Below are 13,315 nucleotides of genomic sequence, written 5' to 3'. Positions count from 1 at the left end.
TCAGTGTTCACGGTGGTCTTGGGCGTTTGTGAGACAGAAAATTCCTGTAATAAAACGTTTGAACCATCAGTCGGAGCGTGGCACTTTCATCAACCAGTTAAGAAAAGTTGGGAGCAGCTATAGTGTTCATAATTTTGTATACTTTATGATGCATTAAATGTGCCTAAAACTTTTCCACAGTATTGTATATTGTCAGGTATACAAATTTTTAATCATGACAAAATAAGAGAACAAATGCCACACCTTGAATGTAGAAGCCTTTTAAAGAATTTTTCATATCTGATTTGACATGCAAATTCCATTTACTTTCATTTGGACTAAAAAGCAACAAAAGGTCACACTTACAGCTCCAGTTTCATCCCGAAGAGTAGATATCCTTCCACTTAGCAAACTGGAAAAAAATGGAAACGCACATACACACACAGAGAGCGAGAGAAAGAAAATTATATTAATACATTTCTCAATTTCCATTTAACAGCTGTTACTCCCTGCAAAATAATAATAATTTCTTTTAACAAGTTGTCAAACTTAAATTGTTTGAACCTCCACAACACTAAATATCATCATCAATAGCCACGTGGCCTCTGCGTGCACGTACATGGCTTTGATCATCCAAAAACCGGGGAGAGCTGTCATTTTCCATTAAGTATGCTTATGTATTTTGTAGGCCTGGGCGATATATCGATAATATTGATTAACTCGAATTATTTGTTGCGGCCGATTTAAAAAATAAAAAATTCGAGTTTTTTTTTTCCTCCTCTTATAGCGGTGCACCTTTTTGTCCCCAGGACCTTCCGTAGCTCCCCCCTCCCCGTCTCGTTTCCTTCACACAATAACAAACATGGCTAACTGCTAATGGAGAGCGAGTTTCGTCAGTGGTTTGAGATTGCTGTGACAGACGTGGAACAAGTGACTGGACGCTGCAAAGTTTGTCTAAAGACACAGTTCTTCCCAGACAATGGAACAACGGCGTAGTGCCGTTGTATTTTTGTTTAATCCAGCCAGTCTGTTTGTGCTGATCGGACTGCTGCCTGCTCGTTCGTCCCCCGCCGGCAGCCAGCCGAGCTGAGCAGAGTCACAGCGCTGCAGCTCAGAGTGAAAGAACAAAAACTCAGTCAAAGTCTTCCAACAAAAACAGCTCCTTCTGCCTGTGTATAGCTATTAAGGCTTTATTTTACAGATGAAAGCGTTCATGTTTCCAAAGTTTGCTCAAATAAGCCGCAAAGACGGTGTTAGAGTGAAGAGTCTCTCATTCCCTCACAACGAGAGAGAGAGAGAGAGAGAGAGAGAGAGGAGAAGGAGGAAAAAGTGAACAGAGGCTCCACACTGTAAAAAAAAAAAAAAAAAAAAAAAAAAAAAAAAAAAAGCAGTGAAGCAATTTTAATCAACGATCATCTTCACCACATAATTCAGTGAAACAGTAAAGTGTGAAAAACTGTTTCAGAAAGTTTTTTCATCCAGGATTTCATCTTTATGAGAGCAAATTTACTTCTTACAGAAGTGTTTTCTTTTTATTATTGTTGTTTATGCACCAATGACACCAGATCAAATTACTTGTATGTGAGAACTTACTTTACAATAAATTTTATTCTGATTTAACAATCAAATTAGTCCAAGTTTAGCTCTTGTACAAACAAGACAATTAGGGGTTATATTGTTTTTAAAAAGTATGCAATCCCACTCAGAAATGTTAAAAAGAAAAAACTAAACTGTCAACATGACAGTAAAACTGTCTGTCTTACTGGATTACAGGTACAGTGTGTCATTTTTAAAGAAGACAAGAGCAAATGATATGTCCATCAAATATTAATGTGTTTTTAAACTTTTCAATGTTATTTATTTTATTAACTTAGAAACATACAAAAAGAATTTTGATATTATAACATACAGTGAGGAAAATAAGTATTTGAACACCCTGCGATTTTGCAAGTTCTCCCACTTAGAAATCATGGAGCAGTCTGAAATTTTCATCTTAGGTGCATGTCCACTGTGAGAGACACAATCACAATGTATGATTTTTTAATAATTTATTTGTATGTTACTGCTGCAAATAAGGGATTCAAAGGGATTCAAAATAATGTTATTGTCATATGCACAAAGGAACATGTTCCCTGCACAATGAAATGTGTTTACTGCATTTAACCCATCCTAATTGCCAGTTAGGAGCAGAAGTCGCCTTTAGGCGCCCGGGGACCAGCTCCAGATGTATGTCCTGCCTTAGGTCAACAGCAGGGCTGAGCAAACCATGACCGGCCTCATGATGACAAACGACACACACAACAACACACATAAGCCGGCCCGGTACATGAACATAAAAGCACACACAAGGTAAGACCTGGGAAAGAAAAACCTTCATTGCTGCTGCACTGAATCATGCAGCAGCAATGCAGGAAAAAACCCATCAGCACAATGAACAATGATTACACACAACAACAGGACAAGAGACGACGACTGAGATTTGTAAGAGTCCAGTTATCAGACAGAACACCCGGAGGCCGCCTTTAGGCACCATCAACGGCCTTGCTCGTCCGTTCTGGAGGGAGGAAGGGCCCAGCCCTGAACAGTCCACTGTCCACAGTCAACGTCAGAGCTGGAGAAGCTGAGGGCGGGGGAAGACCGGGGGGGGGTGAGGCATGAGCGTTGTTCTTCTCCAGGAGGTTTTTAATCACAGCGGCCTTGAAGTGCAGCTGTGTTTTGGGAAGCCAAATGAAAATCCAGATTAGCAGACACCTGAAAGATTCCACAGTCCGAGACAGAGTGGCTTCCAATACATCTGAATTAGGAGAGGAGATGTGGTCATTACTGACGATCAATGCGGTTTTCCAGTGCAGCGATCCTACCAGAGATTGTTTCCAACGCGCGGTTAACACCTGCCGACTGAGCTGACACTGCCTTTCCAATCGAATCAATCGTGGGGCAGCCTGGACGGGCCAATTATTGCCGCTTCCACTTTCTTAATTTTCCGGTAAACCAGCACTATGCCCGCTATGACGCAACCGACAGGCGTGAAAAAACTCAATTTCCATGGAATGGCCACTGTTCAGGGGATTTTCATCCTTTTGAGTGGGCTGCTGGCCACGTTTGAGAGGTGGCTTCTTTTGAGAGCTGACATTAACAGACAGTTGCTGTAGTAGAAATGTGGCTGTATATGAGGGGTGGCCTCTCATGAGAGAGGCCACTAATGAGAGGGACCACTGTATCTCCATTGTGGTCCATTTAAAAATCAAATGAGAAAATAAAAGTAAAAATAATAATAATATCAATAATCATAGTGTACATATAACAAGAACCTAAACAATTTATAAATCCATTAAGACAGTATATTACTATTAAAAAATATGTAATTAACAGGAAATAAAAGGGCTGAGGTCTTCACAAAGACTGATGAGGTCTAATGTTCTAAAAACATTCTGGACTCACACGCCATTCAAACTCATTATAGAAACTTTGTACAATTTATTAGCACCCTTGAAAATTGTCAGCTATTATATCAACACTATCCAATCTCGAGCCCGTGGATCCCCATGGGCAACATGCTAGCTTACATTATTTATGTAGTAGGATTTTATGTAAGTTAAAAATTCACCGTAAAAACATCCCATATACAAATTGTAAATGTTGCACTGAGAGTCGGAACATCAGCATACATCAAGTGTTTGTGACCTGTTTAGGAGTAGCAGCAGCACAACTTAATTAACCCAAGTCTCCAGGGCTGTCTGGTGGAGTTAAATTTACTCAGTTTGAGTTCCATGTTAGTCAGGTAACTGTTACACCACTCACTGTGGTTATGCAGTAATGATACCTTCAAATGATTTATTTATTCCACAAGCCAGAAATATTCAGTTTACTGCCAGATAGAAGTAAAAAACAAAAAAAAACAAAAACAAAAGGTATTCACATAAGAAGCTGAAAACAAAATTTTTTTGAAGTACACAAATCTGATGGATAATCTAAATAATTATTGATTAACACTGCAGCTTTACTATGCAGACACATTCATTTCCTTGGATATGATGCACAGCTAAAGGTTCCCTGAAAACATACTTAAACTCCTAACTGTAGCGTTGCTATTTGATTCTCAAAAGATTTGACCAGTTAACGTTGCTGCTCTTCTTCAGATGATTCAGAAATTCTAACACTTCTTAATGCAGCCTGTATAAAATGAATATGATCGGTGCACATTTAAGTGCTCAAATCTCGTTGTAATGTAAATTACAATGACAATAAAGGCGATTCTGATTCTTCTGATGTGAGGTGGTGTGGGAAGAGTTTGGAGTGGGATGTAATCTTGTGGTTCTTGCACTTAGTATACCATCATGTATGAACTGCAAATAAATTAATTGAAAAGTGCCCCCCCACCCTGCATTTTTTTTTTTAAATCTTTTGTTCTGTATATTACAAAATAACAATCAATGCCTAACACTGTCAGTAATTTAACAGTCTTGTTGTTTGTTTTTATATAGCTTTTAAATCAGGCATTCAACTGCCCTTGGACAACTTATGCCTTTGTGACCTCGACCTCAACACCTTTGCAAGATATGCAGTTGTAATCCTGTATGGTTTTTGAAATATGTGTGAAATATTCACACTTTTCATCATTTTCCTGAATTTCCCCAAGGGAGTCTTCCCAAGGGATTAATAAAGTTCGATCTAATCTAATCTACTCATAGCAACTGCAGACATGAGTTGTTCATGTTGCTGGCTAACAATTTAGCAGCTGAAACTGAACTACTGTACAAAAAGAACTTGAAGTATTGGAGCACTGGACAAACAGATGACATCATCACAAGTCTGATAATGATGAGGAGAAAAATACAGTGAAAACCTTTGCTTTTTAAAATATACTGGGGGGGGGGGGGGTGTCACAGAATTAATATATTTGAGATGGCACTTCATAAACTTTATTTAAAATAATAATAATTTCATTTCACAGGTGGACTATATTCTTTGTAGGAGACCCAAGCATAAAGAAATTGGAGACTGCACGGTGGTGGCAGGGGAGAGTGTAGCTAGATGGCATAGGATGGTGGCTTGTAGGATGACTTTAGAGGTGAAAAAGGAAAAGAGAGTGAGAACTCAACAAAGGATCAGATGGTGGAAGCTGAAGGAGGAAGACTGCTATGTGAAATTCAGTAAGCAGGTGAGTGATGCACTGGATGGAGGGGAAGCAATTTTGGACAACTGGAAAAGTACTACAGGTGTGGTGAGGGAGACAGCTATGAAGGTACCGAGTGTGACATTTGGATAGCAGAAGGAAGACAAGGAGATCTGGTGGTGGAACAAAGATGTCCAGGAAAAAGAAAAAGAATTGGTATTGATGGAGAGATGAAGAAAGTAGACAGGAGTACAAGGAGATGCAGCATAAGGCGAAAAGAGAAGTGGCAAAAGCTAAGGAAAAGGCATATCGGGATCTGTACAAGGACTTGTACCGATTGACCAGACAAAGGGACACAGCTGTAAAGAATGTTCAGCAGGTCTAGGTGGTGAAAGATGCAAATGGTAATGTGCTGAGAAGCGGGGAAAGTGTGTTGAGAAGGTGGAGGGAATATTTTGAGAAGCTGATGAATGAAGAAAATGAGAGAGAGAAAAGGCTGGATGATGTGGAGAGAGTAAATCAGGAAGTGCAAGAGATTAGTAAAGATGAAGTGAGGGCAGCTATGAAGAGGATGAAGACTGGAAAGGCAGTTAGCCCAGATGACATTCCAGTGGTGGCATGGAAAAGTCTACAAGAGATTGCAATGGAGTTTCTAACCAGGTTGCTTAATAAAATCTTGGAAAGTGAGAGCATGCCTGAGGAGTGGAGACGAAGTGTGCTGGTTCCTATTTTTAAGAACAAGGGTGATGTACAGAGCTGCACAGTAACTACAGAGGCATAAAGTTGATCAGCCACATCATGAAGTTATGGGAAATAACTGAGCCCCTCCCTGAGCCTGGTTCTGCTGGAGGTTTCTTCCTGTTAAAAGGGAGTTTTTCCTTCCCACTGTAGCCAAGTGCTTGCTCACAGGGGGTCGTTTTGACTGTTGGGGTTTTACATAATTATTGTATGGCCTTGCCTTGCAATATAAAGCGCCTTGGGGCAACTGTTTGTTGTGATTTGGCGCTATATAAAAAAATTGATTGATTGATTGATTGAAATAGTAATAGAAGCTAGGCTTAGAAAACAGGTGAAGATGTGTGAACAGCAATATGGTTTCATGCCGAGAAAGAAAACTACAGATGCAATGTTTGCCCTGAGAAGACTGATGCAGAAGTATACAGGAGGCAATAAGGAGTTATATTGTGTGTTTATGGATTTAGTTTATGACAGACTCATTCAAGGTGGAGGTGGGATTACACCAAGGATCAGCTCTGAGTCCCTTCTTGTTTGCAATGGTGATGGACAGGTTGACAGATGAGATCAGACAGGAGTCTCCATGGACTATGATGTTTGCAGATGACATTGAGACCTGTAGTTCCTGGAGAGGTGGAGATATGCTCTGGAGAGCAGGGGAATTACAGTCAGTAGGAGCAAGACTGAGTACATGTGTGTGAATGGGAAAGAGCCCAGTGGAATAGTGCAGTTACAAGGGGTAGAAGTGGTGAAAGTAGATTAGTTTAAATACTTGGGGCCAACTTTTCAAAGTAATGGAGAGTGTCATACAGCGATGAAGAAGAGAGTGCAAGCAGGGTGGAGAAAGGTGAGTGATTTGTGACCGAAGAATATCAGCAAGAGTGAAGGGGAAAGTTTACAAGACGGTACTGAGACCAGCTATGTTGTATGGCTGAGAGACGGTGACACTAACAAAAAGACAGGAGGCAGAGCTGGAGGTGGCAGAGCTGAAGATGTTGCGATTTTCTTTGGAAGTAATGATGTTGGACAGGATTAGGAATGAACATATCAGAGGGACAGCTCAGGTAGGACAGTTTGGAGACAAAGTCAGAGAGGTGAGATTCAGATGATTTGGACGTGCAGAGGAGGGAGCCAGAGTATGTACGAAGAAGGATGCTGATGATGGAGCCACCATGCAGGAGGAGAAAAGGGAGGTCAAAGAGGAGGTTTATGGATGTGCTGAGGGAGGACACATAGGTGCTTGGTGTGATGGAGGAAGTTGCAGAGGACAGGATGAGATGCAACCAAATGATCTGCTGTGGTGACCCCGAACGAGAGCAGCCAAAAGACAAAGAATTTAATTTTGGGTGGGCGTTTCACCAACTTTCTTCAAAAAAGGGGGTGGGCGGATGCTCGGCCTTGGGCACTCAGACACACAAACAAGGTGTGTGTGTGTGTGTGTGTATATATATATATTCTCATTCAGTAAATGCACCATCAGAAACAGAGAAATGCACAGTTACATATTTTGAAGATTCAACACTTATTAAAGTAGACCTGCATTGAAATAAATGTGGTCAGATTTCAGAAAGAAATAGCTGATATGTATTTATAAGACCCTTCTGAATGCAGTAAAGTAAATCTGTAAGCCCAAATTTGTAATTCAGCGGAGAAATCGTTTAAAAATGACAAATTTGCAGCTAAAATTTAGCCCTCTGTGAAAACAGTTTGTACAGCTGTATCATTTCCATGACGTCAGGGACAAGACGACGCGCTCCCACCTTCAGTCTGATCCCGCATTGAAATTGATTTTATCTGTTAGTAATGTTACTTATTTATACATGTCCTGGTTTCAACATCCAAAAGTAACCTGACATGAATGTGAGATACAGATCTGTGTGCTCAGATCAGCATCGACATCGACAGCAGGCGCCGTTCTTCCTCTCCCGCTCTCTGCCTCCGCTGCGCTTATTAAGTCTGCGGGCTCGTTAACAAGCTCGTTAACCACCAATGCGGGCCACTCACACCGCCCGTGTCTGCTTTGCAGCCGGTGTTGTGCCAGATTCAGCGCACAACACCGGCATCACCTCGCTGCTTACTGAATGGAGCTGCAGCACACTTGGCACAAGTCCTGAGATTATGCTCGCTGTTTTAATGCAAAGTGGCCGGTACACCTGTTGCTGCAAGGACAGACTTCTTGCGACAAAATCCACAGCACCGCACGTCTCGGCAATCGGAGCCCCAGAGCTCCATGGACGCTAAGAGAGGTTTATATATTTTTAATGACTGGGATTCTCTGCGGGTCTCGCCTCCATATCCCGCGATGGTACCGGAGGCGAAAGACAGTAGATTTTCACTGCGACACCACTCAATCAAACGGGCGTATGAAAAAGTCCCCCACAATCATTTTCAAGCACAAATAAAAGAAATGTGTACTCACCAAACGTGCCGCAAGACAATATGAAGTTTTAAAAAAAGTAGATCCTTCCGTATAAGACAAGAAAAAGGTGCAGATGCAAAGTGACGTAAATCCACAAATTACAATTGGCGCAATGCATGCTGGGAGAGGGTCTTGTCCGTGACGTCTCGGCAGCGTCCATGATGAGAGGGACAATTTGCGGAGGGCTAAATGTTAGCTGTAAATTTGTCATTTTCAAATGAAGATTTCTCCATTGATTGACAGATCTGGGCTTCCAGATTTACTTTACTACATTCAGAAAGATCTCATGTGTAAATGTAAGTCATTTTTTGTTCAAAAAATCTGACTGCATTTTTTTCAATGCAGGTCTCCTTTAAACAAATTGAAGCCATAAATATTTCAGTTGTGTTCATTGATGTGTTAAGATGCTCAGAGGTTTTTAAAGCCCTGCAAACACATGTAAAAAGTTACAAGATAAAAGAGATATGCATTAAATTATATTTTTGTGGGTAAAAATATTCAGCAATCACTGTTGCTGAATATTTGCTCAACTTTGCCTGTGGTGTCAGTTGTGCAACAACCCATGCCTGCAATGCATTCTGCTATCCCAAAGCAATGCATTATCTACTTTTACTGATTAAAAAAAAAAATAAAAAAAAAAGTAAGAGCACACAAATACTCCACTTCTGCCATCCTGTGCTTCTGAATCACAACATGGTGACATGTTACCTACCTTGAGAAGAATGAGTCTGGGATCCAAGTCAGAGTCTGTCTGGAGGTGCTGAACCTATAAAGACACAATATCACTAACTATGGAGGAGATTAGTTTGGTGCACTTATACGAGGTCTGCTAGAAAAGTATCCTACCTTTTCATTTTTTGCAAAAACCTGATGGATTTGAATCGTGTGCTTGCATGAGCAAACCTTGAACCTTCGTGCGCATGCGTGATTTTTTTCACGCCTGTCGATTGCATCATTTGCTTGCAAGCAGCCTTTGTGTGAGGACGTGTCGTGCTCTCGTTGGATTTTCATTGCAAGTGTAGCAGAATGGATGACCTTAATGATGTTCAGCTGGTGGATTGAGTGCAGCTGGTTGTGGCAGAGGAGTGTTTGCATAAAAGAGGGAGTGTGTGTGCTCTTCTTTCTCTTTCTGGAGACTGATTGCAGGTGTTTGGAGGTGTTCACTTCCACGTTCCCGTGAAGACAGGTAGGCGCCGGCCACAGCTGCAGGCTCGTTGAGGTGTAGTGGTGAGTGTTTAAGGAAATGGTTTTGTTGTACAGAGACCTCTGTGTGGGCTGTCGGTGGTGCGCTGCTGAGTTTGTGGTGCTCTTGACGCTCTGGGGTGGTGTCGACTTACAGCTGATTGCTGTGACGGACGGTTCGGTATGTACAGCACAAAGTAAGCTCCTCTTTCAGATATTTGTTTTATATTTATTTGTTTAAAATGTAGGATTTTGGACCAAGCTGTGGAAGGAGGCCCTGCTGCTTTGCTCTGGTGCTCTGCTGAAAGATTTCGTCCTGTGAGACCGGTGGATGTGCCCTGTTTGCTGCGGCGGCTTTACGCTCAGTGTGGACATTTGGAAAACTCTGCCAGCTGCGTGTGCTGCGTGATGCAAGGGCGCCCTCATGTGGTCATAATTGGTGGTGTTTTAAATGAGTTTTTTACAAAATTGTCTTTTTAACTAGAACTTCAATTGTTAATAAATTATTTTTTTTGTACTTGGGAACCACATCTCTGTCTCAATTAAAACTAACCTGTGTGTCTTAGGTTGAAGTTATTCAATTGTCGAATTCCCTGGGTGAAATTCCCAGGGTGGTGTCAGAAGTCCAACATATGTTCATTCATGATTTCTAATTGCCTTGACGATTGAGGAGTAAATTGTCCGCTTTGCCACATTTTGGTGTCAAGAAGTGGGATGTAAATTGAGACTAGAGAGGTGTGTTCTGTTAGTTTTTTGGTGAAGTAATTTTTTTTGTGTGTGTGTTTAATCTGTTTTTTTTTCTTGTTTTCCAGAGCAAAGCAGCAGGTGGCCTCGGTGCAAGTAATTTCCCCTATTTTGGTCGCATCCTCATTGTGGGAAAGTCTCAAGGTGTATGATGGCAGAAGAAACGCAGGAGCTGAGAGTGTTAGTCACTCAGCTTAGGATGGAGAATGAGAGGTTGAAGGAACAGGCTGAGGCAGCGCCTGGCCCGAGTATAGAGCCCTCATCTAAAGTGTCCTCTAGTGGTAATGCTCCAGTAATGGAGAAGTTTATTTTTTTACCCCGAGATAGAAAATGTCCCATGTTTAAATGGTAAGACAGGTATGGGGTTGGCTGAATGGTTGGAGGAGATGCAGGCTTGTGTGAGAGCCTGTCATGTCTCTGAAGCTGACCAGGCATTTTTTTATTTTGATCATCTGGAGGGGGAAGCACGTGAGGAAATAAAGCATCGTTCCAGTGAAGAGCGTTCAGACCCATTAAAGATCATTGGGGTGTTGCAGGAGCTGTATGGGGATACAGAATCTTATGTGGCACTTCAAGAGGCCTTTTTCTCCCGCAGACAGCGTGAGGGAGAGACTCTGTTAGGGTTTTCATTGGCATTAATGAGTCTGATGACATCTGTTAAGCAGCACGCACCTAATGGTGTCCCAAATGCAGAGGTTTTGTTACGTGATCAGTTTGTTGAGTGTGTGTTTGATGGGTCACTTCGGCGCGAGTTGAAGCAGTTTGTGCGCCGGCAGCCTACCGCTACCTTGTTGGAGGTTAGGGGTGAGGCAATTAGATGGGAACGAGAGGGTTCACCTGGAGGTACGAAGGGTAGTGATTTTTCCATCCAGTCTGTTGCGGGCACTCAGTGTGGGGTTCAGGGCAGTGGCCAGGTGGAGGCTGGTTCTTTTCAGGCCTCGCAACTACAGGAAGTAAGGGAGATGCTCCAGCGGCAACAGGAGCAGTTGAATCGGCTGACTCAGAGTATTTCCCATTTGCAGCATTCTGGGCAGTTTTGTCAATCAGTTCCCCGGGGGTCTATAATTTGTAGGAACTGCCAGAAACCAGGTCACTTTGCCAGGGAGTGTGATGGAGTTCGGGTGGTGGCCCGCAGTTGATCCTTTTTGTCTGCCTCTTCATTGAACAAACCATCTTCTGCCGCTCAGGGGTCGGGAAACTAGTGCCCGCCGAGCTGCGGAGTCACAGCTCGGGGGGGGGGGGCAAGTTACTGGCTCAGGTTTGGGTAGGACGCGTGACAAGGTAGTGTCCAAGCTTGTGTCGCCGTGTCCTCATTTAATGGTGAGCATGGGGGGAGTTGGGATCCCTTGTTTGATAGATACAGGATCTATGGTGTCAACTATTCCAGAGTCTCTTTTTCATCAGAAGTTTGAGCCAGGGGGTTTGGGGTGGCTGAAATCATGTAATTGGCTACAGCTTAAAGCAGCTAATGGGTTAGCCATCCCTTACCTGGGCTATTTGGAGTTGGATGTGGAGCTTTGTGGTAAACTGATGCCAGCATGTGGCATTTTGGTGGTTAAAGATGTGCCTGGTGTGTCTCCGCAGGCTTCTGGGGTCCTGGGGATGAATGTCATCCGCAGGTGTTATGGGGAACTTTTTGGGCAGTATGGGGTTTCCCTGTTTGATTTGCCAGCAGTGGCAGAGGCTCCGGAGTATGTCACGCAGGCATTTCAGAAGTGCCACAAGGCTAGTGGTATTGTGGATCAAGGAGTAGGGAAGGTTAAGGTTCATGGAGGAGAGGCTTGTCAGATTCCGGGGGGTGTAATGAAGTTTGTTAGGGCGACATGCTCTGAGCGGTATTCTGGTGGGGTGGCTCTGTTTGAGCCTGTGGAGTCTGGCTTGCCTGCTGGACTGTTGGCATCTCCTGCATTGGTGCAGGTGGAGCAGGGTATAGCCTACATTCCGGTGATGAATGTGGGATCGGTGGATGTGTGGTTACGTCCCTGGGCTATGATTGGCACGTTAGAGGAAGTTCGGGTTGTGAGTCTGCCTGCGGGGGTTGCCGAGGTGCCCCCGGTGGAGGCAGTAGTGGCCTCGCAGTCCATTTCTCCATCAGTGCAGGATCAGATTGCAGCCCTGGAACTGGGTCACTTGCCTCTGGAAGTACAAGGTAAGGTGAGAGCATTGTTGGGTCAGTTTAGTTCTGTCTTTTCAGCCCAAGATGGGGATCTGGGTTGTACTGACCTAATATCACATGAGATTCCGCTTCTGGATGATATTCCAATGCGACAGCGGTATCGCAGAATTCCGCCTTCTGAGTATGAGGTTGTCAAAGATCACATCAATCAGCTGCTTGGAACACAAGTTATTAGGGAGAGTAGCAGTCCTTATGCCTCTCCTATTGTGCTGGTTAAGAAAAAGGATGACAGTTTGCGCATGTGTGTTGATTACAGGCTCTTGAATGGAAAAACTAGGAAGGACGCCTTCCCTTTGCCTCGGATTGATGAGTCTTTGGATGCCCTCACTGGGGCTCGTTGGTTTTCTACCATGGATCTGGCGAGTGGGTATAATCAGGTTCCTGTGGCGGAGGCTGATCGTCATAAGACGGCCTTTTGCACGCCTTTTGGTTTGTTTGAGTGGAACCGGATGCCCTTTGGGCTTTGCAACGCTCCTGGTACTTTTCAGAGATTGATGCAGAGGATTTTTTGGTGATCAGCAGTGTCTGTCCTTATTGTTGTATTTGGATGACATTGTGGTTTTTTCCTCTACTGTTGACCAACATCTGGATAGGTTGAGGGTGGTGCCGGAGCGTTTGCAGCATGAGGAGTTAAAGGTGAAACTCAAAAAGTGTGCATTTTTTCAGGAGGAAGTGCGTTACCTGGGGCATGTCATCTCTGATAAGGGGATTGCTACTGACCCTAGCAAGGTGGAGGTGGTTGCTCATTGGCCACCTCCAAGCGCCACCTCCTCGGAACTGCGCTCTTTTCTGGGCTTTGCCAGCTACTACCGCCGGTTTGTAGGTGGTTTTGCAAGGTTGGCAGCACCCCTGCACAAGTTGGTAGCAGAGTTGGCTGGGGTGAAGCCCAGTCGGGTAGATCAGCTAGTTTCGGGTTATTGGACAGAGGAATGCAGCCGTGGCTTTGAGACTTTAAAAGCTAAGC

General features: G+C 43.4%; 1 protein-coding gene across 1 annotated transcript in view; it reads right to left on the bottom strand.

The window, feature by feature from the left end:
- The window catches only part of kctd3 (potassium channel tetramerization domain containing 3), an 82,032-nt gene that overhangs the window by 54,667 nt on the left and 14,050 nt on the right, over positions 1–13,315 (bottom strand). The window contains exons 2-3 of the mRNA XM_034188027.1: positions 8,962–9,015; positions 346–391 (exon numbers count right to left, since the gene is read on the bottom strand). Of these exons, the coding sequence (XP_034043918.1) occupies positions 346–391; positions 8,962–9,015 (100 nt within the window). The remainder of the gene's footprint in view (positions 1–345; positions 392–8,961; positions 9,016–13,315) is intronic.

The sequence above is a fragment of the Thalassophryne amazonica genome, chromosome 2 (assembly GCF_902500255.1).
Source record: "Thalassophryne amazonica chromosome 2, fThaAma1.1, whole genome shotgun sequence".
Classification (NCBI taxonomy): Eukaryota; Metazoa; Chordata; class Actinopteri; order Batrachoidiformes; family Batrachoididae; genus Thalassophryne; species Thalassophryne amazonica.
This window is presented reverse-complemented; position numbering and strand designations above follow the sequence as displayed.